The sequence below is a fragment of the Phocoena sinus genome, chromosome 4 (genome assembly GCF_008692025.1).
Source record: "Phocoena sinus isolate mPhoSin1 chromosome 4, mPhoSin1.pri, whole genome shotgun sequence".
NCBI lineage: Eukaryota > Metazoa > Chordata > Mammalia > Artiodactyla > Phocoenidae > Phocoena > Phocoena sinus.
Window position 1 is genome coordinate 53,196,408 of NC_045766.1, and position 26,269 is coordinate 53,222,676.

Below are 26,269 nucleotides of genomic sequence, written 5' to 3' on the forward strand. Positions count from 1 at the left end.
CATTTTCTTTCTAGTTTGAAACTTGTATAAAATATCCTATCAAAGCCAGAATCATTCAAAACCTGACATAGGTAAAGAGGACAGTTCTAGTAATTGTTTTGTAGCTGAGCTCTGACACGCTGCCCACTTACCAGTCAGGGACTGCTGTTAATTAAGATGGACCCAGAAGGTCCTTGATGTGTAGCTCAGCATATAATATGACATCATTGGATTGTTAGGAAGATTAAATGAAGAATCTAGAAAGAAAATTTAGGCCAAAGTTAATAGTCTTGAAGTTTGTTTAAGCGCCATTATCATGGAGAAGCTTTTAAAAGGTAACTGTACTTGGTGCTGTTTGAAGTCCTACATACAACAACTAACAGAGACATTATTCCTATCCTTAAAAACACCCTAGCTTATTAACTGGACCATTAGTGCTATACTGTGTCTCTCACTGTTTCATTACAGCCTGTGCTGTGACTTCAAAGAAGACATTATTTAGTGAGATACCTTTCAACACAGTAAAAAATATTACCTTAGTAAGAAAATAGGCAAAGCATTATCTTAGTCTTTTTTTTTTTTGGGATGTGAATTTAGGTTCCACTTTGTAAAATACTTTGAGAAAATGTACATCCAAAACAATTTGATTAAATTAGATTCAAGTTATAGGACTCTTCTGTAAGAAAATTCTCATATACATAAATTCAGAGGAAGAATTAATAATAGAATATTTCTGACTTGAGTTCCATGTACATACAATTCTTGATGATCAATCTGTGGCTTATTAGCTGATGGAATTTTTTCCATGGCACATGTTTAAAAATCTCCATCTTATTCTTCCAGGTGTATCTTCTCTGAAGACACATTACCACTACAGCAAGATAATAGAGGGAAAATTTTCAAGTCATAATTCTTTGTGTGATTAATAGTAAAAATAATTTTAATACTTTTTTAAGAAAAATAATGTCAGGAAGAGAATTGATTGAAAATCTTTCACATTACCCATTCCAAATATGAGGAACTTTTCTGTAATTACAGTGGAATCTTACCTAAAATTTAGATGTAACCATGTAAATACAAAGAAGTTCTTTCAATATAAAGATGAGAAAGATTTTTATTAAATTCATATCAGGATTATAAAATTCCATATGTTATTCTGAAACACAGTTTGGAGAGGAAACTATTAGCTTATTTAAACAATCGCTCATGGACAAGTTTAGAATCAAAATCTTAGAAATGGTAATCCTTAGACATTATATATAGGATGAGTTTAAGGCTGTAAATGAGGTGAAAAATTTCTCCGAGTCACTTCCCAATTAGAGGCAGAGTAAGGAGCAGGTTTTGGTCTCTGGAATCCAGACCATTGTCCCTTTGTTGTGTCAGTATTTGCACTTCAACAACAGAAAATACACAGGAAACCAGGAAAAGCTGGGAAGCTCTTCATATAGCTAGCTCATTTAATCTAACATCTATATCAGAAGAACAAGGGTTACTATTTTTTTCCATTTTTACTATCAGAAAACATCTAAAAACTAAGTTAATCCAGAAATAATGCACTGGTTTTCTGCCTGTTCATCTAATCAGTCTCATAAAATAATGTGTTCTCATTACAATCTGGTAAGAAGAATTTTATTGTAAATTAATGGCTTCATACTTTCACAGCAACCTAAAAACAGACAAAACACATCTACATAGTTTATCTTCTATCTTTGCAAACTGTACTTTTTCTAAAATAGGAAACTTTGCAAATCATTCCAATGTTCACACTCTTCAAGTCTGAAATGGGAAATTTCTCGGGGGAATGCCTCTGAAGAGGATTGCTTTGCTTATATTACATGTAATGTGCAGATGGCCAATTATTCCAGTTATGAATCTAGACTACTCTCCTCGAAGTAAAGAACAGACTAAATATTTTGTCTGTCTGTTAGTTTGTTTTTCTTATGATACAGTTTATAGTTTATTTCCAAATGTTCATGTTCTTAGAATGCTTTAGGGAATGAAATAGTCTTGGAGTAGACAAATGATGAAGACAAAAGAATAGAAATATTTAGAGTTATGTGGAATAGGGAATCAGTTCTCATGTAACCACTTATTCTTCTGAAATAAAATTAAGAAAACATTTGTCAGTATCTGAATATTACTACTGCCATTGTACATCTACGTTTTTATTTAAAATGACAAATTTATAAATATAAATTCAGTGATGTAAAACCCTATGCCAAAGGAAGTCCTATTTTTTGAGTAGAAAGGATCATACTACAAAAATACCTTTAGAAAACATGTTGTTAATGATGACCACCATCTACCTGAAACATAGCAATGGACTTTGAAGTAATTATATCAATGTGTTTTAAAGCTATTAAAAACCAAATTATTTATGAAAATATATTCTCATAATTCTGTAAATAATAATCAATTCAATTATAGGACATGCCAGATTTCAGCTAACAATATAATTAAATACTATGCTTATGTCCTGTATAATGACCAAAAGAAGCCTAGCACCTTGCTTAACTGCACATTAATCAAAACTTTTTAATATAATACACACTCTTCTTTAATTAAATGTTTGCCAAGTTTAGAACAAATTCCAAGGCTGCATAACCACAGATATACAGATGACCAAGTGTATTTGTTTCAGGGGAGAGAATGATGGTAATTTAAACTAATTTTAGTTTCCTGTGGCCCAAATAATTTCACTTTACTGATATAAATCTTGAGTTTATATGTCTAAACCTGAAGGAAAAATATTTTTAGTGATGGGAAAGCTTTTCTAGCTTTTTCTGAGCCTGTGTCATATCTGTCATCAGTACCTTTGAATAAACTAATTGGAAAGGTAGAGCTCAAATTAAATGAACAGTTATTAATATAAATTATTATTACCAAAGACTTTTTTTATATATTACTTTTTAAAAATACAGTTGACTCTACATAATTTGTATGCTCTTTTAAAGTCAGAATATACAGATACTGCTTTATAAATGAGTATGTTACTTTCTATTCTCTTTAATGTAAAACTAAATATGACTTTTTATAATTCATCAGCTGAAGCTAATTAAATTATTTTTATTAAAAGGTAATTAAATATTTAAATATTATGATATTTACTAGGGAACATGGTAGGGCGCTTTAGCTTGAGAGAGGACCAAGGAAATGAGGCGACGAGACCATCTGTCTTCATGTTTAGCATTTTGTGATTGTGTTATAAGTCATGAGTTTTAGGCTTATGATTAGACGAAACTGAGTTACTCACTTGAATACTGATGTGATCATTCATTAAAAAAATATTCACTGTGCCCTCCCTTTTACTATGAAGTGTACTAAACCATGGCAATAGACCAGTGAATGAGCCCTCAAGATGTCTATACTATACTCTGACCAGTGAGCAGAAAGTGAAAAGGAAATTAGAGCAGAGCCAGTTTACTAAGTGTATAAGCAAGGACTTACGTGGGGACGCATATGAGGACCAAGCTTCCTAGAGTGAGCGACATCTAAGAGTTGGGTAAACTGGCATTAGCCAGCTTTTAGACCTACAATTTGTGTTAGTTTGAGAGAAGGCAAGAAATATGATGTAAACTCATGAAATAGTAATTTTCATTTTAATTATGAGAATAGCTGTCAGTAATAAAAATCCTGTATCCTTAAAAAGAATTATACATGTGTGTATGTGTATACATGTATGTTTGTGTATGTATGTATACACATAGAGAGCCTGGACAAGCTCTGAGAAGACTGCGTAGCACAAAGCATATTTAAATGTATGTATTTCATTTTTAATAAAAATTGGAACAACACAGTGCTGAACTTGACTAGTTTGAAGGAAGATGGTGATATAACCAGCAGGTTATGAGACACTGAAATAATAAAGGATCAGCTGTATTTACAAGGATAACAAAATGACTAGCCAATTTAGTGTGCTGGTCATTTCAGGGAAATAACTAAATTTAGTGAGCTAAGATAAAAGTGAAAAAACATCCACGCCGAATATTTAATGGTCTGATTTCTGTCAAAGTGGCAGTCCTCTGGAGAAAGTCAGATCAAATATTCTGGGATAACGTTGCTGATATCAGCTTGTTCCTTTGATATTTGAGTCTTTTTCATAAAAGTGCAGCACAAAATGTATTCTTAAAATCTCTACTTTTTAAGCTCTTTGATTGCTTGGTTCTCTGGCAAATGGGAAGTATTTACACTTTAGGTTTGTCAGTCTCTTACTATAATGAATTAGAATAGCTGAAAATGTAGAAAAGAAATTCAAATCAGTTAGAGACTGTAATATTTATTCATGACTGAAATAAAGTGTTGTAAATGTAATTTTGATCTTTAAATCAACAAATTTATCTTTGAGAAAAGAGCAGAACCAAAAAGAAATGTTCTCAGTCCAATTTAAACTTGCTATTTAGTGACAGCATATGCACAGAGCTGTTACCCATTTTGAAGGAGACCCTCTGAAAAAACTGCTGATTTGGAGTTTATTAATATAGTCAAAGGCTCTGTCATCTTTAATTTGGGATAAGGTGAGCAAACATAGTCTATTATTCTTCATCCTCTTCGTCACACTTTTTATATCTTCTTTGCTATAAAAATTATATCAGTTATGCTACAGAAAAATCTATAGTGATTTAGGCCATTGCTCATCTAATGTGCACGAGTCACCTGGGGATCTTGTAAGGCTACAGATTCTGATTCAGAAGGGCTGGGATGGGGCCTGAGATTCTGCATTTCTAATGAGTCCTGCCCCTGCTGCTTGTCCAAGAACTACACACTGAATAGGAAGGATCTGTAGGGTCTCTGGTTACATCATGTAACACTGATCTTATGTTCACATGCACACGTACAGAGTCAGGTGCCGAGGGCTGAGTTACACACCTCAATTTGGAAATCGTGCTGTCCTCCCCAAAGGCAGCACATTCTCATCACTGAGCCATACAAGGCCCTTATTGTTTTATTTACCAGCACATTCTTTACCTTATCCCTCCTCTCAGTGCCTTAATTCTGAGGATCCCAGTGTCTACGATTTCTGGTCTCTGAAGGTTTATCTTTCCTGATACTCTTTGGGTAATTGGCATTGCTTTATACGCTAACATTTCAGTTGATTTTAAAAGAATTCCATCTCGCCACACAAAAAATGCCGGCAGCTAACATATTTTCTTTATATGCAGATGGGCTTGAAGTGGGCATCTATGATTTGAAAAAGCGTAATGAAATCCTATTACATATGTACAATAAGAAACCATTTTACTTATTTTAAATCTCATTTCTTCTCAATTTCAGCCACTGTGGTTCAGGGTCTAGGCCTCTGAGCTAATGTATTATTTTTATTTCAGTCAATCGCATAATGAAGACCCTTCAGTGTTACCTTGGTTGTTCAGGTATAGTAGATGGGATGACAGTCTTCTCATAGTGAAATTATTTATAAGTTACTTTTCAAACAGTGAGTCAGTTTTGGGACTCTGTATATATATCCAGTTTGCTCTTTCTACTGTATGCATGTGGCATTGTACTGAGGATTGGATTATTGAATGGGGTGAATCGATTTGGATCCTTATCTAGATTACAAAGAGTTCATAAAGTGAAGAGAGAACTAGCTATCTACTAAAATAAAACTTAGTGTCAGTCTTTATAGAGCCTACACAATGTACAAGCTATGATATAAATGCTATAATCTAAAAGTTAAAATGCTAAAATATAATGTCAAATATTTTCTGGATGGTACCGTTTGCATCAAGGTACATAATCCACCTGATTTTCAGCTCATATCTAATGGGTTCTTATAGTTTATAAATGCTTTAAAATATAACTGAATAAAAATGGTACATGTATTTGGTTTTATTCAAAGTCTCTTAATCATGTAAGGAAATGAAATTCTATCAATTCTACAATAAATTTTTTTAAAAAAACTTTTGTCTATAACTTAGTGTTTGTGTCCTGTAAAGTCCTGCTTTTAGTATCTGCTATGAGAAGTGAACTGTTTGTCAAATTTCCATTAAGCTGAAGGTGAAAAATTAATGAACCACTTACTTCAGATATTTCAAAATGAATGCAAGTCTACTAGTCACGCAGTACAAAATATCAAAGATTTTGGTATGGTCAATTACTGTTTAGGGTTCACTCACATTTAACTTTTAAATGTATTGTTTCAGATGCTTAATAGGGCATTCTGGAGAAAAAAAAGAATAAAGTTATTGATTTTTTAATTAACTTTAAATATATCTCAAAGATAATTTTATTTATATACCTTTTTTTACCCAGACAAAGGTAATTTTAGAGCAAAGTTAATTAGTGAGTTGATTGGGATGAATTTTTTTTTTTTTTGCGGTACGCGGGCCTCTCACTGTTGTGGCCTTTCCCGCTGCGGAGCACAGGCTCTGGACACGCAGGCTCAGCGGCCATGGCTCACGGGCTCAGCCACTCCGTGGCATGTGAGATCTTCCCGGACCGGGGCACGAACCCGTGTCCCCTGCATCGGTAGGCGGACTCTCAACCACTGCGCCACCAGGGAAGCCCGGGATGAATGGGTTTTGAAGGTTTTGAGAGTAGTTAGCTGGGGAGAAAGCACTAATGTTCAGCAAGCATAGAATTAATAGAATTCTAATTTTTTTTCAGTTGTACCCCTGCTCCATTTTCTAGGCATTCAGAAAATTGGTAAGACAGAGACGTTAAACTATTTTTCAAGAAATTGTTAATCCATCTTTCCTCCCTCCCGCTCTCCCTTTCCTCTCTTTTCTTTTCTTTTCTTTCTTTCTTTTCTTTCTTTGTTTTCTTTCTTTTCTTTCTTTGTTTTCTTTCTTTCTTTTCCTTCCTTCCTTCCTTCCTTCCTTCCTTCCTTCCTTCCTTCCTTCCTTCCTTCCTTCCTTCCTTCCTCCCTCCCTCCCTCCCTCCCTCCCTCCCTCCCTCCCTTCCTCCCTTCCTTCCTTCCTTCTCCCATTAATTATGGAGCGCCTGTTATGATCCTGGCAACGTGCTGAGCATTGTGTGTCATGCAATGATGTAGAAGATTTGGTCCTTTTCTTTAAGGAGTTTAGAGGGGAAACCAAAATGTTTTTACATAGCGATAATGTTAATTAGTAACGGCAAGCACTGAAAAAAAAAAAGATATATCACATAGAGCTGAAGGTGTCAGAGTAAGTTTCTTGTGGAAAATGAGTTGGGCTTTAAAGGAAATGTATAGTTCAGACGTGAGATACATGAGAAGAGCAAGTAAAGTGGAAGGAATGGGTTACGTAAAAACATGGAGGTTTAAATCACAGAATATGTAGGGGGATAGCTTAAGTTTTAGCATAAGATATACGGAGAGGAATGGTGGGAAATAATGTTGGAAATATAAGGTCTGAGATGGTGAAGGGCCTTGAATGGCAAGTTCAGTATCTGAACTCAAGAGTGGTGAAATCATGCAGCATTTTAAGACATTTCATTTTGTGTTGGCAGCATGTTAGCACCTAACATCCATGAAAACTGCAAAATAACAGACTGTACATTTCTCATAAATACTATCTCATTGTCCTGTGTACACTATAAATTTCAAAGGTAATGGCTGAGGGAGAAAATACATGCTGGGAGAACCATAGTGAGATGGCTATATCAGGACCTCCCAGCTGGCACGCTGAGTGAGGTATAATGTCTGTGCCTTGAGATATTAATCACCATGGCCCCAGGTGCAGCCTGGAGAAACAGCAACTCAGGACAGCAGCTTCCTTGTGATCTGAAAGTCCCTTTCAGTTGACCTCAGCTGGCTGCATGGCTGCTAGCATCTTCTGTGTGAACCATGCAGGGCCTGATTCACGGGTGTGCAATCTGCCCTCAAAAGCGCCCACACCTGATTCATTTCCCTGCTATTGCCGTATTGAAATCCTTCCCACTGTTTGAACAAGAGGCCCCACATTGTCATTTTGCTCTGGGCCTTGCAAATTATATAGCCAGTCTCGGTACTATGACACGAAAATGGTTATGAACTACACTAGGGTCAAATGAACTATGCTATGGTCAAAATGCACAGTTGTATATCCATATAAAAAGGGCTACTAAATTATGAGACCAGCTCTGTGTTTATACAACAAAAATGATCCTAAGCTTAAATCTCATTACTTTTTTTTCAAAGCCATGACTTCTGTGACTGCCATAGGCCCAAGCTAAATACCACATTTTAGCCTTGTGGTTTTCCTGATGATAAATTAAGGAAATGCTTCCGTAACATATTTTCTCATTTATAATCTTTCTCCTGGGGCCTGTATACCAGTATTGTAGAGGTCTGCACCCCCATGCAGTTCTACCAAATTAAATTCTGAGAAAACCTGTGGCAATTATTTTCCCTAATAAAGGTCTGAATAATATAGCTCTGTATTCTCAAGCATTATTGGCTGCCTGACAGTCATTCCATTGTGTATTTCTTTTTCTGAGTCAGTATAAATATATAAACCGAATAAGCATATATTTTTTAGTTCTTTCCTTATACAGAATTTATTCTCTCCAATCTCTTTACTCAGAGTACTTGTGTAATTTTTCTCGTGTTACCATAGTTGTTTCTCTCCTTATTTTAATTTAACTTTTATTTTTTCAAAGTTATAGATGAATATAAATAGACATTTCTATAAAGCTTCATTTATAAAAGTGTGTCACCTTTTCTCTCCCATCCTTCCCTGTGTTTCTTTCCCCTTTGTCTGTCCCAAAGGCAAGCACTTAATTGCTTTCAATATTTTTAGTTGTTACCTACTTTTCATATTTACGTCTGTGCCTCCCAATAGTATGTTTAAGAGCTGAATACATTCTTCAGTTGTATTCAGTATATTGACTTACCACTATGAAAGATAAAGATATAATTTTCCTTCATAAGTTTCCATGTACCTTCATCCCTGATGTTTGCCTTTTTCTCTTTTTTCCTAAAGAATAATATCCATTTTTGTATTAAAAAGTCATTATGTATATTACTCTGTGTGAATATTTTTCACAATGTACGATGATTGCATTTTTCTCGAGAAAATTTTTGCTCCCTTTGAAACTAATAGTTGTCTCATTTTATAGATTTCTCTTTCTTCTGTATATCTCGAACCTCTTCAAATGCCAATTCTCTGATCTTACTGTGAATATGTTCTCAGAACATTAAGACGCATCTGGTATTCCCATGATTTTTGTTTTCCTGGAGACCGCCTTCCTGACGTCCTCTTCTTATCCTCACTAGGTCTGCTGCTCTTGTGCCTTTCTAGGTTTGGCCTTGGCTGAGAGCTCCTACTTAAGAATGGCAGCATAAGTTCATTTGAAGTTCTGTATGTGGTGAGATGTATTGACCGATAAGTGTCAATGTAGGATGTCTTGAGGGAGTTATTTTATTGGTAGACTTCCAGATTTTCAGTATTTTTCTATATTCTCCATTGTCCTGGTCCTATTTACCACAAGTGAATTATCTAGTGCCCAACCTGGACGGAAGGATTCTGGGCACCACAAGAGTAAGGCATCTGCAGGGTCTCAGCAATCATAATACCGTCCCATTTAAAGTATGAGTCACCCTTCCCTGTGTCTGGTGTCTCCCTGTTCAGTGTCCCACTTTCAGTCTCTGCTGGAGGGAGGGAGAACTGGGCACTGTTCATGTTGACTGGTTGACTGAGGGGTTCGGGAGGAGAGACCGCCCTCACAATCCAAATTTCATCAAACTCTCCTGTTTCCAGCCACTCCATTACCCCTATTTTAATAGGTAGCTGGTGTTACCAGTTCTCAAGGGTTTCTGGGTTCTGTGGTACAAACTGCATTGCTTTTCAGCTTCCTCCCTCTGCTGGCTTAGGTTTTGGTCTCCTTGGTCTGTCATATCAGTTGACACTTATTCATCTGCTTTCATGCTTCTATCGATAGAATCTTATTGCTAATGTGTCTCCTATTCTCTTGGCCCCTGTGGGTTGATGCTTTTTATCTCTTTGTTGTCATTTCAGTGGAGAATGGAAGTAAATGCCTGTGCACGATCTGCCGTAATTGACTAGGATACTTAATAGTATTTGGACTGAATTTTTATTATGAAGTATCTCAAATCATTTTTAATAAGTAGACAGAGTATAACCAAGGAATAAACAAACAAATGAGCTGAAATAAACTTACCATTCATCATTTAAAGACGTATTACAGAAAAACCTGCTCTTCAAGTGTTTTTAACTTCTGTTTACTAAGGATTCTCTTTCTTTCTCTTTTGAATACAGATGGAAGCTTTAGACAAAACCGATCAAACCTCACCTCTCTACTAGTGCAGCCCATCTCAGCATCTCTCGTTGCAAAACTCATCTCTTCACCGAAAGATAGAATCACACACAGTGCCTGTAGCCCTCTAGAACTTCCAAATAATGGTAAAGTACTTAATGTCTTTCTGTGTGTCTTCTAGTTTTTATAATGCCCATGATCATTATTAATCTCTTTTGACTGACATTTTTTGGATTATTCTTTTTTTAAAAAAAACAAATATTTATTTTTGTTGATATGAGCATTTATTTCTCTTCTCTGGCTCTTGAAAGGACATTTTTGAAAGTAATTTTGATAAAGACTGAGAGTTGACCAAGCTGAGAGATTAAAAAAAGAAGAAAAGCATTTTGAACTGTAACAAAGAAAAGCAGCTTTACAAATAAAGCATTTTGTACATTCATGAAAATCTGCTTAACACAGCTTCTCAGTTTAAGCTTCAGCAGTCTTGTTGCCTGCCAAGATTCAGTGGATAGCAGTCAGCTATCTGGCGTATGAAGTCTTTTAGTTGAAAGCATTAAAGCCTAATTCCTGCTGTTGACTAAAAAATCCCTCTGTCTTTACGCATCATTGCCCGAGAGATGCTTCTTGTACTGCAGTGCAGTTTGTCAGGCCTTGTTGGACCACATAGGATAAAACTCAACCTATTCAGCTACTGTGGTAGGGTGAAAATCAGGGGCTGTGTCTTATTTCTACCACCAGCCTCAGCATTAGACCTCTAAAGAAGAGACTTTCTTTACATATTGTTAAATTTGTATCAAGTCACTGTGAAAGTCAACTTGAGGGCTCTGTTTTTGTGTCCAGACCCAAAGGCTCAACTACCATGTTTTATCTCATCTGTTTTCTCCTGACAACAAGAGCATAAAAAATATGTTTTGAAAAAGCCTAAAAAAAAAAAAACCCAAAAGCACCTGAGTACATTCAGAATTGCCCTTTGTTAGAGACATAGGCTTTTCAAAGTTCTGTATCTTGAGAGCCTCAACTGAGTTTTGATTGAACATAGCGGGAACTATAGAAAACAGGGTTAAGCCTATGTCCTCAAAGCAGGAAAGAAGAAGCTCTTGAGGAGATTTTTGTTTTGCTTAGTTTTTTCTGTCTTCTATTCCTGAACCCCACAATTTTATAATGAGCTCTATTTGTTAAAATATGTAAATAACACTATAATAATAATTTACTTGTAAGAAAAGCACTGAACATTGAAAAGACCAGATTTAAGTCCAGATTTAATTAACTGATTGATTTATTCAATAAACATTTACAGCCCCTAATATGTTCAGCCACTGTCCTGCCCTCAGTGAGCTGACAGTCCATGTCAGCTCCATGACTGCTCATATGTCACCTCCCTGCGGGAAGCTTTCTGTGTCTGTGTCTACGGAAGGATATCTCACCTTCTAGTATCTTACGTTGTTCTGAGAATCAAATTAGGACGTTTAAGTGAGCACTTTTCTATACTGTAAAATGTTATGTTAGCAAATATCTTCCTTATCAAATAACTAGATCAATTTCCCCCAAATATGTTAAATGTCTGCATAATAAGAGCACAATGAAGCAAAATGGCATTCTCCAGCTATATCTCTCTCTGCACTAAGTTAGCAACATGTATGAAGTTTAGAGGAAAAATTGAGATATATTCTGAAACCTGTTTGTAACTCCATTGTTAAAGAAGGAACGACCTAGGCCTGCTTTCTAAGCAGTTATGCCATATCAAGTTTTCCTCATGGGTGTGGTGATTATTATTGGTTTTAGAAATTTTCAGACAGAGATATATTTCAATCAAGATATTTCACATTGTAATGGATCCTTCTTTCATCATTTTTTTACTATGGAATATTACCTTTTGATTTCCCAAATACCTATCGAACAGTCTCAGTGAGTTATTACATTTAAACTGATCTTAAATGTAGGATAAATGACTCTTAACCCCAATGTTTTAGACAACAGTACTCATGATACATCCAAAATAATTAACTTTTAAGTTTTCTGAGAAACACATAAATACGTTAGTTCCTCACTATGATCTGTATCGGGGTGGGACATGAAAAGGATACAGAATGATGTGCTATGTTTTTGAGCAATAAGGGCAACACTTGTAGTTTACGGATTTAAAAAAGTAATGTAAAGCTTATTATAATTACATCTGACTTGAATTTTATAAGTATAGTCTTGAGTTTTAATGTAGGAAAATCTTCACTCAAAAGTTTGGACAGGAGTGCATTAAAAATACGTGTGCAAATCAACTAATTATTTATCTTGCTCATTTAACCCTTTATATACACTTAAACAGAATTCTCTACAGTCCAGACAGCAATGTGGTAGAGTTTGCCTACCATGCTTTCTTTTTCAGCATCCATTTGCCCCTTCCCCTTTTTGAACTGTTGCCAACATTTCCTAGCAATATAGTATGAGTAGGTTTGACCATATCTTAAGTTGTAGAAGTAGATCCTGATTGGCTTGAGTCTATCAGCATATCACATCAACGATGGGATGATGGTTGGTTCAAGGATGATGTAAGTTTGGCCAAACAGAGACATGACTCAACTTCTGGACTTTGAATAATGGCTAACTTTAACAGTAGAGCTGAACAAGAAAGCATATAGCCCTGGGATCTTTCAATAGCCTTTCTGGGACCTTGAGCGTATAATACCTGAAAATGGAACCAACACAAGGAAGGGGTAGGTGAATAATGTGGAGAGAGAGAGTGTGAGAGAGAGACTGACTCTTGTTCACATCATTTGATGCCTAAATAAAGCCTTGTCTAAAAGCCAAATCTACTGAATTAGCCATATATATGAGGCAGTACATTTCCTTTCTTTTTTTGGTCAACTTATGTTCGATTTTCAGTTACTTGCAAACAAAAGCTACAAAATTGATACTGTAAAACCACACTAAACAAAATAATTAAATATCCATATGCATGAAATAGACTCAACTAAGTGAAGAGGATGGTATTTGTAGGGCAAGTCCTGGAAGAACTAAGAAAATTGTATGAGGAATAGAAAAGGAAGCAGGAGAAAAGTTTCTTGCCCCAATATATAGAGATTTGTTGCATTGATTAGATAATTGGATATTGACACCATTTAATTTTCCATGACTTTTGTAGGTCTTACCCATTGATTATATATTGTCAGTCTTTGTCCTTGAGAGTCAATCAATACATGGAAATGTGAATTTTTAGATATCAATCTGAGCTTATTGTTAAAAACCATGACTATAGTGAAAAAAATGAGATGAGAAAGTATAAAACCTGTTCATGTAATTTAGGGTGAAAAATATTAATGAATTGTGCTTAAAGAAATATTTTAATATGCTTGAATTGCTTTTGATAAATAGAAAAAAGTGACTTACTATGATGCATAAAATTTAGTGTCATTAGTGATAAGTTTTCACATAAGTAAATTTGGATCGTATGTCTTCAAATGGTTATATATATATACATAGCTATATAACACTACTATTTCCCTATTCACAATTATATATGTTCTTTGTTCAAAATTATTTTCATCAGAGTAATATAACGTTCTCTGATAATTTTTATAATTTTCACATATTTCAAATGAATTTTGAAGATCTATATTTCTAATTTGTTAACAGCCACTTGAAAATATGCATTTTCATTTTTTGAACAGACATGTAAAAAGAAGTATTGAACATATTATCTACAAAGTGTGGTTATTCTAAAAAATTTTTGGCAAGTAATACATATTAGCTTTGAAGGAAATATCCACTAACAAGAAATGTTAGTACGGGTTAAGTCCAGCATTGCTTTTTGTTACATATGAGACTAACCATCCTGTTCAGAGTAGACTCAGTGTTGCTGTATGTGAAAAGATCCAGGAGTACAGTGTGCCATTCTGTTAAAAGAATGTCTTGAGATATACGTGTGTGTGTGTGTGTGTGTGTGTGTGTGTGTGTGTGTGTGTGTGTCTTAAGTAGATAATGGAGTGGTATGGATGTGATATGCTGTGGCTTGGCTTTTAGAGGCTTTGTAAAAGAGAATTCCCCAGTAGATTTTTTAAAAAGTCAGAGAATTGAAGACTTGTTTTAGAGTAGGGTGAGCTTTAATAACTTCTAGCCATCAACATGGAGGGAAATATCCAGAAGAACACAAGGAAAAATGTAATGTACTCAGATAACTTCTGTATAGCATTCATGTAGATATGGTGGCCACTCTTTAAAAAAAAATATCAGTGAGCTAGACTACTGTAGGAAAGACTGATAGGTCTTGTGACAGATGCAAACTAGTTGTTAGGAATCACTAAATGGCACTGATGACACCCCAATTTTATAGCTCTTCAAGCAGCCAGTTGCACAGTGAACCTAGGAGTCTGAGCAGGAAGCCGATAACAGGGTACTCTGTAGAACTAAAGATCAGCCTTCATGAGCTGCCAGTCTGCAGTCCTCAGACAAAAGGGAAAAAAAGCTTTAGAAATCACTTTGAAGGTCTGTTCATCAGGGTCTTAAACAGAGTGAACGCAGGTGGGAAACCTATTATCCAAAGTCCACAGAAAGTACAGTCAATTCTGTTTCCCGGGGAGTACAGGTAGGATTTACGGAGGGCGACACAGATGTCATTCACCAGAACTTCTCAGGTTTCCAGTTTTCTGTCTTGACGGTTTTGATTTTAGGAAATGATTCAGCTTAGATCCAGTCTAGAGTTTTGTTTGTTTGTTTGCTGGAAGACCTAGAGACAGTCTGAAATACACACTCTGAAGCAAAATTACTTTAACAAGTATTTTCCAATTTTTAATGTTTCTCAGCAATTTTTTACAGTTTCCTACATTCTTATCACATCATTTCTTAAGTATCTGTACTCTTTCCAAATTATAGAAGCTCCAAATAAATTTTGTAGTTTATGTATAAATCTATCAGAGCAATACCTTATCTTTATATTTTGAGGATCATTTTTTCATAATGGGTGACCATTGTCATTTACTATCCTAGAAACTGCCAGAGATTCCTGAATGCCTTTCTGGTTCTATATCTTGCTATTCCCTTCATGTAGCCACAATTTCTTCCTATTATTCTATTTAGTATTATCCAAATATGCCTTGCAAGTTGTAAAACTCCAGTATACTCTAAAGCTCTGTGCAAGTGCCATCTCCTCCATAAAGAGCCCTTTGGAGTTCTACTCCAGTTGGAAGCACCCTGACTCTCTGCTATGCTTTAGGAAGTTATATGCTATTTGGTATCGGGATATCATACTCTTCTGAGGAAGAGATAAACAACTTGGATTTTCATTAGAATGTATTGTTTCCGCTTTATTTCTGTATGATTTCAATTCTTCCAGGTTTTCTTTATAGCCCAGGATTTGATTAGTGTCCCATGAGAATTTGAAAAGAATGTGTACTGTGTAGTTGTCAGGTATAGAGTTTTATATGTATCCATTTAGACCAAGTACCTTAGTCAGGTCATTCAAATATTCTGTATCTTATTTTTACTGCTAAAATCTCCTACTATAAGTATCTATTTGTTTATTTTATCTTGTAGTTCTATCAGTTTTTGATTTATATATTTTGAGATCATTTCTTAGATGTTTATAAATTCAAATATATCAAATCTTCCTGGTTTAGTTGAAACACTTATCAGATGAAGTGATCTTTATAATGCATGTCTTAAATTTGATTTCACCTGATTCTAATTTAACTACATTAGCTTTTTCTTTTTCTTGTTTTTGGTTAGTGTCTTTATGCTATATCTTTTTTTTTTACTTTCAACCTTTCTGTATCTTTATATTTTAACATGTCCGCTTGATAACAAATAATTTTCATTTTACCTACAATCTGATCATCTTTTAATTGGAGCATCTAATCCATTTAATATGATTACTAATGTATTTATGCTTATATTTTTCACCCTGATTTGGGTTTCTTCTTTGTGCCGTATGTTTTCCTCTTATTTTATATCTCTTTTTTTCTGTTTTAGATTTTTTTGTCATTAGGTGTTTCCTCTATTGTTTTAGAAGTTATAAATACTTTTTGTATTCTTTTAGAGTTACCCTAGAATTATAGCTTCTTAGATATCCCCTCTCCTGCTCTGCCCCATCGTACGTCCCTTGGAAGGGAGTGGGGAGAGCTGTCCTTTAGGATTCCTACTTTATGGAGGAAAAGTCTCTTTTCATGGAACTACTTTCTTCTCTCCAACTTGGACAGGCTCAGGGCTTTTTCATTTGACCTTTGTATCTCACGAGGCTATCAAGATTAAAAAGTTCTTCAGGTTTTGTAAATTCCCTCAGGTTGAAAAGAAGTTTTATTACTTTACTTATCTGGCTTCCCATCACAACCCATATTTTGAACTAGTAATTCCTTACTTTCTTGCTAGATCTTAGATGCCATTAACAGATTTGTTACGCATTTTATTCAGCATTTTTAATTATGTTCAGTGGGAGGGTTGGTCTGAATATCCTAGCCCACCATATTCCTAGAAAAGGCAGCCTTCTCCTCCTCTTCATTCATTTATTTCCTGGCAACACATATGGATGACTCAGTGAATATACCCAGATTGGTCAACATATAAATCAGGTTGCCGTCAGGAAATCAATGATACGCTAAAACTGTGCAATCCAAGGAAATTTAATCAGGGAGATTGTGGAAAAGTGTGGATATGAAAAGGGAAATAGAAAAGGGTGGCTAGTAATTGTTACTCCCCCTAAACTTGAAGGAGTAAGAAGAGAGGGTAGTTACAGGAAATGGCAAGTCCTTGAGAGGCAGGAGAGGGTAGTCTGTTGGAGCTATGGCTTTCAGATAAGGAATGCAGTCACTGCCAGCAAGTGACCAGACAGAAAGGGTGATGGAAAATTAAAAATCTTTCTCTTATCCAATTTGCTGATCACTTGTTGATGCCTTCCATTTGCTAAAATCAACTTGAAGCCAAGTGTAAAGGAGCCATGTATATGTACGCCACAGAGGTGAGACTCCTGGGGCAGAGAGCTGGGTAAAGGGTGAAGATAGATCTGGATGGACAAATGGAAAATATGCAGCACAGATAGTGTTACAGATGGTTAGTCTGCTGACTAATTAGATGATTTGTGATACATAGACTGGGTAGAAAGATGTATAAAAATGTGTTAATTTTCACTCTTTTTTTCTTTTTTTTTATACAGCAGGTTTTTATTAGTCATCCATTTTAAACATATTAGTGTATACATATCAATCCCAATCTCCTAATTCATCACACCACCACCCCCACCCCCACCGCTTCCCCCTTTCGCGTCCATACGTTTGTTCTCTACATCTGAATCTCATTTTCTGCCCTGCAAACCAGTTCATCTATACCATTTTTCTAGGTTCCACATATATGCGTTAATGTACGATATTTGTTTTTCTCTTTCTGACTTACTTCACTGTGTATGACAGTCTCTAGATCCATCCACGTCTCAACAAATGACCCAATTTCATTCCTTTTTATGGCTGAGTAATATTCCATTGTATATATGTACCACCTCTTCTTTATCCATTCATCTGTCGATGGGCATTTAGGTTGCTTCCATGACCTGGCTATTGTAAATAGTGCTGCAATGAACACTCGGGTGCATGTGTCTTTTTGAATTATGGTTTTCTCTAGGTATATGCCCAGTAGTGGGATCACTGGGTCATTTGGTAATTCTATTTTTAGTTCTTTAAGGAACCTCCATACTGTCCTCCATAGTGGCTGTATCAATTTCCATTCCCACCAACAGTGCAAGAGGGTTCCCTTTTCTCCACACCCTCTCCGGCATTTGTTGTTTGTAGATTTTCTGATGATGCCCATTCTAACTGGTGTGAAGTGATACCTCATTGTAGTTTTCATTTGCATTTCTCTAATAATTAGTGATGTTGAGCAGCTTTTCATTTGCTTCTTGGCCATCTGTATTTCTTCTTTGGAGAAATGTCTATTTAGGGCTTCTGCCCATTTTTGGATTGGGTTGTTTGTTTTTTTTATATTGAGCTGCATGAGCTGTTTATATATTTTGGAGATTAATCCTTTGTCCGTTGATTCATTTGCAAATATTTTCTCCCATGTCTTTTCGTCTTGTTTATGGTTTCCTTTGCTTTGCAAAAGCTTTTAAGTTTCATTAGGTCCCATTTGTTTATTTTTGTTTTTATTTCCATTACTCTTGGAGGTGGATCAAAACAGATCTTGCTGTGATTTATCTCAAAGACTGTTCTGCCTATGTTTTCCTCTAAGAGTTTTATAGTGTCTGGTTTTATATTTAGGTCTCTAATCCATTTTGAGTTTATTTTTGTGTCTGGTGCTAGGAAGTGTTCTAATTTCATTCTTTTACATACGCCTGTCAAGTTTTACCAGCACCACTTTTTGAAGAGGCTGTCTTTTCTCCGTTGTATATCCTTGTCTCCTTTGTCATAGATTAGGTGACCATAGGTGTGTGGGTTTATCTCTGGGCTTTCTATCCTGTTCCATTGATCTATATTTCTGTTCTTGTGCCAGTACCATATTGTCTTCATTACTGTAGCTTTGTAGTATAGTCTGAAATCAGGAAGTCTGATTTCTCCAGTTCCGTTCTTTTCCCTCAAGACTGCTTTGGCTATTCAGGATCTTTTGTGTCTCCATACAAATTTTAAGATTTTTTGTTCTAGTTCTGTAAGAAATGCCATTAGTAATTTGATAGGGATTGCACTGAATCTGTAGATTGCTTTGGGTAGTATCGCCGTTTTCACAATGTTGTTTCTTCCAATACAAGAACATGATATATCTCTCCATCTGTTGGTATCATCTTTAATTTCTTTCATCAGTGTTTTATAGTTTTCTGCATACAGTTCTTTCGTCTCCCTAGGTAGGTTTATTGCTAGGTATTTTATTCTTTTTGTTACAATGGTAGATGGGAGTGTATCCTTAATTTCTCTTTCCAATTTTCATCATTAGTGCATAAGAATGCAAAAGATTTCTGTGCATTAATTTTGTGTCCTGCAACTTTACCAAATTCATTGATTAGTTCTAGTAGTTTTCTGGTGACATCTTTAGGATTCTCTATGTATAGTATCATGTCATCTGCAAACAGTTACAATTTTATTTCTTCTTTTCCAATTTGTATTCCTCTTATTTTTTTTCTTCTCTGATTGCCATGGCTAGGACTTCCAAAACTATGTTGAATAAGAGTGGTGAGAGTGAGCAACCTTGTCTTGTTCCTGATTTTGGAGGAAGTGCTATCAGTTTTTCACCATTGAGAATGATGTTTGCTGTGGATTGTCATATATGGCCTTTATTATGTTGAGGTAGGTTCCCTCTATGCCCACTTTCTGGAGAGTTTTTATCATAAATGGGTGTTGAATACTGTCAAAAGCTTTTTCTGCATCTATTAAGATGATCATATGGTTTTTATTTTTCAGTATGTTAATATGGCGTATCACATTGATTGATTTGAGTATATTGAAGAATCCTTGCATCCCTGGAATAAATCCCACTTGATCATGGTGTATGATCCTTTTAATGTGTTGTTGGATTCTGTTTGCTAGTATTTTGTTGAGGATTTTTGCATCTATATGCATCAGTGATATTGGTCTGTAATTTTCTTTTTTGTAGTATCTGTGTCTCATTTTGGTATCAGGGTGATGGTGGCCTCATAGAATGAGTTTGGGAGTGTTCCTTCCTCTGCAGTTTTTTGGAAGATTTTGAGAAGGATGGGTGTTAGCTCTTCTCTAAATGTTTGATAGAATTCACCTGTGGAGCTTTCTGGTCCTGAACTTTTGTTTGTTGGAAGATTTTTAATCACAGTTTCAATTTCATTACTTGTGATTAGTCTGTTTATATTTTCTATTTCTTCCTGGTTCAGTCTTGGAAGGTTATACCTTTTTAAGAATTTGTCCATTTCTTCCAGGTTGTCCATTTCATTGGCATAGAGTTGCTTGTAGTAGTCTCTTAGGATGGTTTGTATTTCTGCGGTGTCTGTTGTAACTTCTCCTTTTTCATTTCTAATTTTATTGATTTGAGTCCTCTCCCTCTTTTTCTTGATGAATCTGGCTAATGGTTTATCAATTTTGTTTATCTTCTCAAAGAACCAGCTTTTAGTTTTATTGATCTTTGCTTTTGTTTTCTTTGTTTCTGTTTCATTTATTTCTGCTCTGATCTTTATTATTTCTTTCCTTCTGCTCACTTTGGGTTTTGTTTGTTCTTCGTTCTCTAGTTCCTTTAGGTATAAGGTTAGAGTATTTGAGATATTTCTTGTTTCTTGAGGTAAGATTGTGTTTCTATAAACTTCCCTCTTAGAACTACTTTTGCTGTATCCCATAGGTTTTGGATCATCATTTGTTCATTGTCATTTGTCTCTACGTATTTTTTGTTTTCCTCTTTGATTTCTTCAGTTATCTCTTGGGTATTTAGTAATGTATTGTTTAGCCTCCATATGTTTGTGTTTTTAATTTTGATTTTTGTAATTGATTTCTAATATCATAGCATTGTGGTCAGAAAAGATGCTCGATATGATTTCAATTTTCTTAAATTTACTGAGGGTTGTTTTGTGACCCAAGATGTGATCTATCCTGGACAGTGTTCCATGTGCACTTGAGAAGAAAGTGTAATCTGCTGTTTTTGGATGGAGTGTCCTATAAATATCAATTAAATCTCTCTGGTCTACTCTGTCATTTAAAACTTGTGTTTCCTTATTAATTTTCTGTTTGGTTGATCTGTCCATTTGTGTGAGTGAGGTGTTAAAGTCCCCCACTATTATTGTGTTACTGTCGATACACTCTTATAAGGGATACAAAGAAGGTAAAAGCTATTTTTGTTCTCAGGTTCATACTCCTCAAAATATCTTCCTATTTAGAGAATTTTACTAGTTTTAAAGGATAATATTTAGTTAAATTTTAAATGTTTTTTCCAAATACATGCAAGCTCCCAAGAGTACATGCACACGTGGATTTTTCTGTGTATATGTGTTCACTAAAGAGGGGTTAGCTACTATTGCCAAAAAGTACGTGGTAAAACTGACCAAGCATATGGTTTTTGTTCAGAATCTGTTTGCTTGTCTCACTTTTTCAGAACCAAAATTTTACAGTACTACAGCATATTTAGGGAATATGCATGCATATTTTTACTTTTTTTAAAATGTAATTTCTGTTATTACAAAAATGGTTACTACACATTGCGTTAGAAAAGAGATAAGCAAAAATATGAAGATAAATCAATACATTCTTTGTTAGTCATTTTAGGCTTCCATAGTAAGTTACCACAGACTGGATGCCTTAGACAACAGACATTTATTTTCTCACAATTCTGGAGCTGAGAAGTGCGAGACTCAAAGTGCCAGAAAATTAGCCTTCTGGTGAGAGCTCTCTTCCTGGCTTACAGACGACTGCCTTCTCTCCAAGTCCTCACATGGCCTTTTCGCTATGTACACACAGAGAGAGTAACAGATCTCTTCTGTCTGTCCCTCTTTTTATAAGGCCACCAGTCCTATCAGATTAGAGTACCATTCTTAAGATCTCTTTTAACTTTAATTACCTTCTTAAAGGCCCTGTCTTCAAATAGAGCCAGACTGGAGTTGAGGGCTTCAACATATGAATTTTAAGGGACACAATTCAGTCTAGAACACATTTTTTACACCCAGTAATTACTGCTTTGAACACCTAGATATAAATTCCTATAGGTTTAGATATAAATGTATATATATAGCCAAAATGAGATCATACTATACATATTATTTTGAAAATTGTTTAATTATTGCCACTTTTTCATGATGGTAAACTTAATCATTTTTAATACACAGACTATATTAAATTTTAGTAATCACTGTAGTCTTGTACAGTGGGTTTATCCAAACCAATATCCAGTTGAGGCCTACAAATTGTATTTCTTCTAATGCAGTATGATCCTCTTTTCCTCTTTTGACACTCACTTGTCTGTGGGACCAAGTCAGTGGTCCTGCATGTGTCTTATTGTCTAGATTTGTAGGATGCTTCTTGTGATTTTTATTCAACTAATTCTTCTAATCCTTGTATTTCCTGTAAACTTGCAATTAATTCTTAAGGTTTATAATAGAAAACTCATTATGTAATTAGAGGATAAAATTTTGTAAGGACATTTTCTTGTAGCTGATGTTTTTGTCAGTATCCAGGACATGGTAGGGCATGCCCCATTGATTTAGGTGAAGTGGGGCATAGTGGACAGAGTTGGGTCTTAAGACTAGAATTACCCCCTTGTATAAGGTTAAATTCACTGGAGGATATAGCAAAATGTAATTTCTGAGAAAATTCCAGTATGGCAAGAAGAACATGGTGTCTTGGGCAGGTCTGATATCTGTTTGTATACATTGCTGTGGACATTCTAGTTATTTGCTGCCAATCCATTCTGATTGGTTAGTGTATGCTGTATCAATTGCTAAATATTTAAAATAAGAAAATAAGACCCTTAGTCTAGAACATATGATGTCCAGTCACCAGTGTTTGTTCAGAAACACCTTTGTCAATAGGGAGATCCCATGTGGAAAAATGGAGTACGCAGAAAGCTATAAGCATTATGACGATATATAATCCAGAAATTTTATACTCAGATAGTTAGACAAGCAGTTGGCATTTAGGAAAGATGTGAGCAGACTACAAAAGACCAGTCATCAAAACTGTGATTCTAGAGCAGATTCCTGTCCCTGGGGTGCAATAAAATTGAAAAAATAGAAAATAATTCAGAGTCCCAATCCTAGAAGTTCTATTCTGAAGTCAGGAAAGCAACAAATGCTTAATTATTGCAGCTGGGACTCAAGAATTAGCAGCAATTGTTAGTCCTCAAATCTCTCTAAAGAAGGTTGGAATTTTTCCTAGATACTGGGTAAGCTTACAGTGCAGGTGGAGATGAAGCTTTGTTAGCTATTGGGGAAGAAGATGACTGAGAATCAGTTGATCCTTCATGAAAGCAACAAAAGTGCAAGACAGAATTATCACTGGAACATAATTTCTGCACATGATGAAATTAAGGACTGGAGAGAGGCAGCTGCTTTTATGTCTCTTAGCTCTGACACTCCTCACCCTATTTGAATACAAATGTTCTCTGAGTGGAACACATTTTTGTCATCTTGAAATCTTTTGAACTTCACATATAAAATTTAAAGCTTCCATCCAACTATGGAACATGAAAGACAGAAAACATTTGGTAAATGTGAGCTGGAAATGTTATCTTAAAGTAAGAATATATACACACATACACATGCACCGACTTTTCGAATAATAAACTGCATCTAAATGTTCCCCAGGGTGTTCTAATTTCAGAAGTATTTTTATTATTTCGGAATACATTCAAGCTTACAGAAAAGTTGCAAGAATAGCACAAAGAAATTTCTTCCTCAGCTACCCAAGTGTAGGCTGCAGACATGATAAACAGTTGCATCTGAATTCTCCCGCAAACACTGACATTTTCTTGCACAAACAGCAGGACCGTTACAAACAGGAATTAAACTTGGATACATTTCTACCATGCACTAAGTAGCCCCCATTCACCTTTTGCCAATTGTCCCAATAATGTCCTAAATAGCAAATAGATCTAAACTAGGATCATGTGTTTCGAGTTATCATGTCTCAAGTTTCCTTCAAACTGGAACAGTTTCTAGCTTTTTTTTTTTTTTTCACTTTCATTGCTTTATCCTTTTTTTTTTTTTTTTTCCTGCGGTACGCGGGCTTATCACTGCTGTGGCCTCTCCCGTTGCACAGCACAGGCTTCGGACGCGCGGGCTCAGCGGCCATGGCTCACGGGCCCAGCCAGTCCGCGGCATGTGGGATCCTCCCGGACCGGGGCACGAACCCGCATCCCCTGCATCGGCAGGTGGACTCTCAACCACCGCGCCACAAGGGAAGCCCTGCTTCATCCTTTTAAAACTTACATGCCAGTTATCTTCAGAATGTTCCCCAGTTTGGGTTTACTTGATGTTTCTCATGAATAAATTCAGGCTCTGAACCCTTGGCAGCAGTATTATGGAAGTGAGACTGTTTTCTGATTGCTAATATTAATTTGTTCCATTACTGGTAAAGCTAACTTTGACCACTTGATTAAGGTGGTGTCCACCAGACCTCATTAAAGTTACTCTCTATTCTTTTTTTTTAATAATCAATAGCATTTGAAGTTATGCAAACATCTTACCTCCACCATTTCTACCTTCACCCAGTAGTTTCAATGTTCACTGATGTTTTTTTGCTCAAGTAGTCATTTCCAAGATGATGCCAACGGTGACCTTCTAAGTCCATCATCCTCTCTACTTTTATTAATCGGCATTTTGCCGTAAAGAAGAATTTTCTTTTTCTTGTTTGTTTGTACGTTTCTTTACTTATAAATACAGTACCAATGTATTACATAATGAAGATTTATATTACTAATTTATTCAATGGATTATGATTCAATCCTATTTTTATTTTGATACTCAAGTTGTCCTAGGTCAGCCAGTAACAGCAGTTTCTACCTGGATTCTGTGTCCTTTGATGTTTCCTCAGAATTCTTTGTGTATTTCCTTGGTTTTTGACACAGCAAGGTGTACCAAATCATGTTGTATTTCCCCACCCCAACCCTGTTACCAGCTTTTTCCTAAATGATCCCTAGTTCCTTTGAGTGGAGAGTGCTGTCTAGAAAACAAGATGTGGATTCTAGATGTGCTCATTGCTATTGGAGTGTTGCTTTTTTCAGTACCTCTTAGTAAACAAAGATAAGAAAATATATATTTTGATATTATATTTTGATATAAATATGTATGAATATATATATATACACACACATAGATTTACATCTATATCTATCTCTCTATCTGAAAAACCATCAGTACATATCAATACCTAGTGTTTTTCTCCTTTCATGTTTGTAAATCCCATCTCTGAGAGTGATAAATCTGCTTCTCATTATTCTGAATATATATACTTGAGTAATCAGTTCCCTTGAGTGTATACAGTTGATGCCTTTCCTTCTTCCTCTACAAGAATGCCTTTCCCACTCCATTATGGCTCTGACGACCAAGCCAGGCACTGTCACACATGGACTATTTACCCTATATCAAGTGCTCTGCCTATTCCCCACCTGAAATGCACCCCACTCAGGCTCCCACACTGTGTGTTGTTCAGCTCTTAAATGGGGATAACCTTAGTCAGCTTTAATGACTTCTCTCATTACATTGTTCCCCCTGACAGTTGCTTTCCTTTCCATATTCAGACTTACATACACACAGACATACACAATATCCTCCTCATGCTTGGGCCCTGATACCCTGTGCTAAACTACCCCAACCCATTTGGATGCCTTCCTTTCCTCACATGGTCTTCAACCCCTTGCTCTGGGCCACAGTGGCATCATCTTCTACTGCCACTGTCAGAGGTGCTAACCTTGGACAACCTGTGTAATGGCTTTAGGACTGATTCACTCATGAAGAGAAAGGAAGGGAAGAGGAAGAAGAAGAAAACATACATTGTTTATGAGTACATGAATGTTTAATTCACATAAATATTCTTGAGCAGTATATTTCTTTCTTAGTTTTTTCTTTACATTTAGCAGTTTGTAGTTAATATTTATCCATGTTGTAAAAGGTACATTTACTTCATTTCTTCTAAGTGGTATAGAATATTTAAAGAGTAGCTTTACTCTATTTGATACATCCATTACTCCAAGGATGGATGCCTAGATTGCCCTCACTTCCTTGTTGCCAAACATTCTAGGTTCAAATTTCCTCTTGCTACTTTTTATTTCTTTAACAACATTAACTTATGACCTTCTTGTATTATGTTGTTTTTGACATGCTTGGTACCAATCTGATTCTTGTTTTTTCTGTAAGTGGTCTACTTTTTGACTTGAGGAACTTTTAGTATTTTTTTCTTTGTCTTTCATGCCTTTAAATTTTGTGCTAAAGTATGTAGATGCTTCTCCTCTTCTCTGGAAAGATAATAATAAAAATAAATATTTTCTTCAACTATTTTCTCTCCTCCATTTGTTTTTCCTCCTTCTGGTGTTCTTTCTAGAACTCCCATTTCTATTCATTGTGTCTTTTACTTGTATGTTTATATTTTATGTTTTCATTCCTTTCTGTGGTTTCTTGGAAAAAATTCTGAATCTGATCTTCTATATCTTGAATTTATTTTTCATTTATATCTATCTATTCCTTACCATCTCTCTCTACTCTCCCTACCTATTG

The 26,269-nt window shown here is 35.5% G+C and overlaps 1 protein-coding gene across 2 annotated transcripts in view; it reads left to right on the plus strand.

Annotated features, from left to right (window-relative positions):
• Positions 1 to 26,269, plus strand: part of NAALADL2 (N-acetylated alpha-linked acidic dipeptidase like 2) — a 1,193,283-nt gene that overhangs the window by 758,387 nt on the left and 408,627 nt on the right. For both annotated transcript variants that reach the window (XM_032631175.1, XM_032631174.1), the window contains one exon: positions 10,155 to 10,298. In XM_032631175.1, the coding sequence (XP_032487066.1) occupies positions 10,155 to 10,298 (144 nt within the window). The remainder of the gene's footprint in view (positions 1 to 10,154; positions 10,299 to 26,269) is intronic.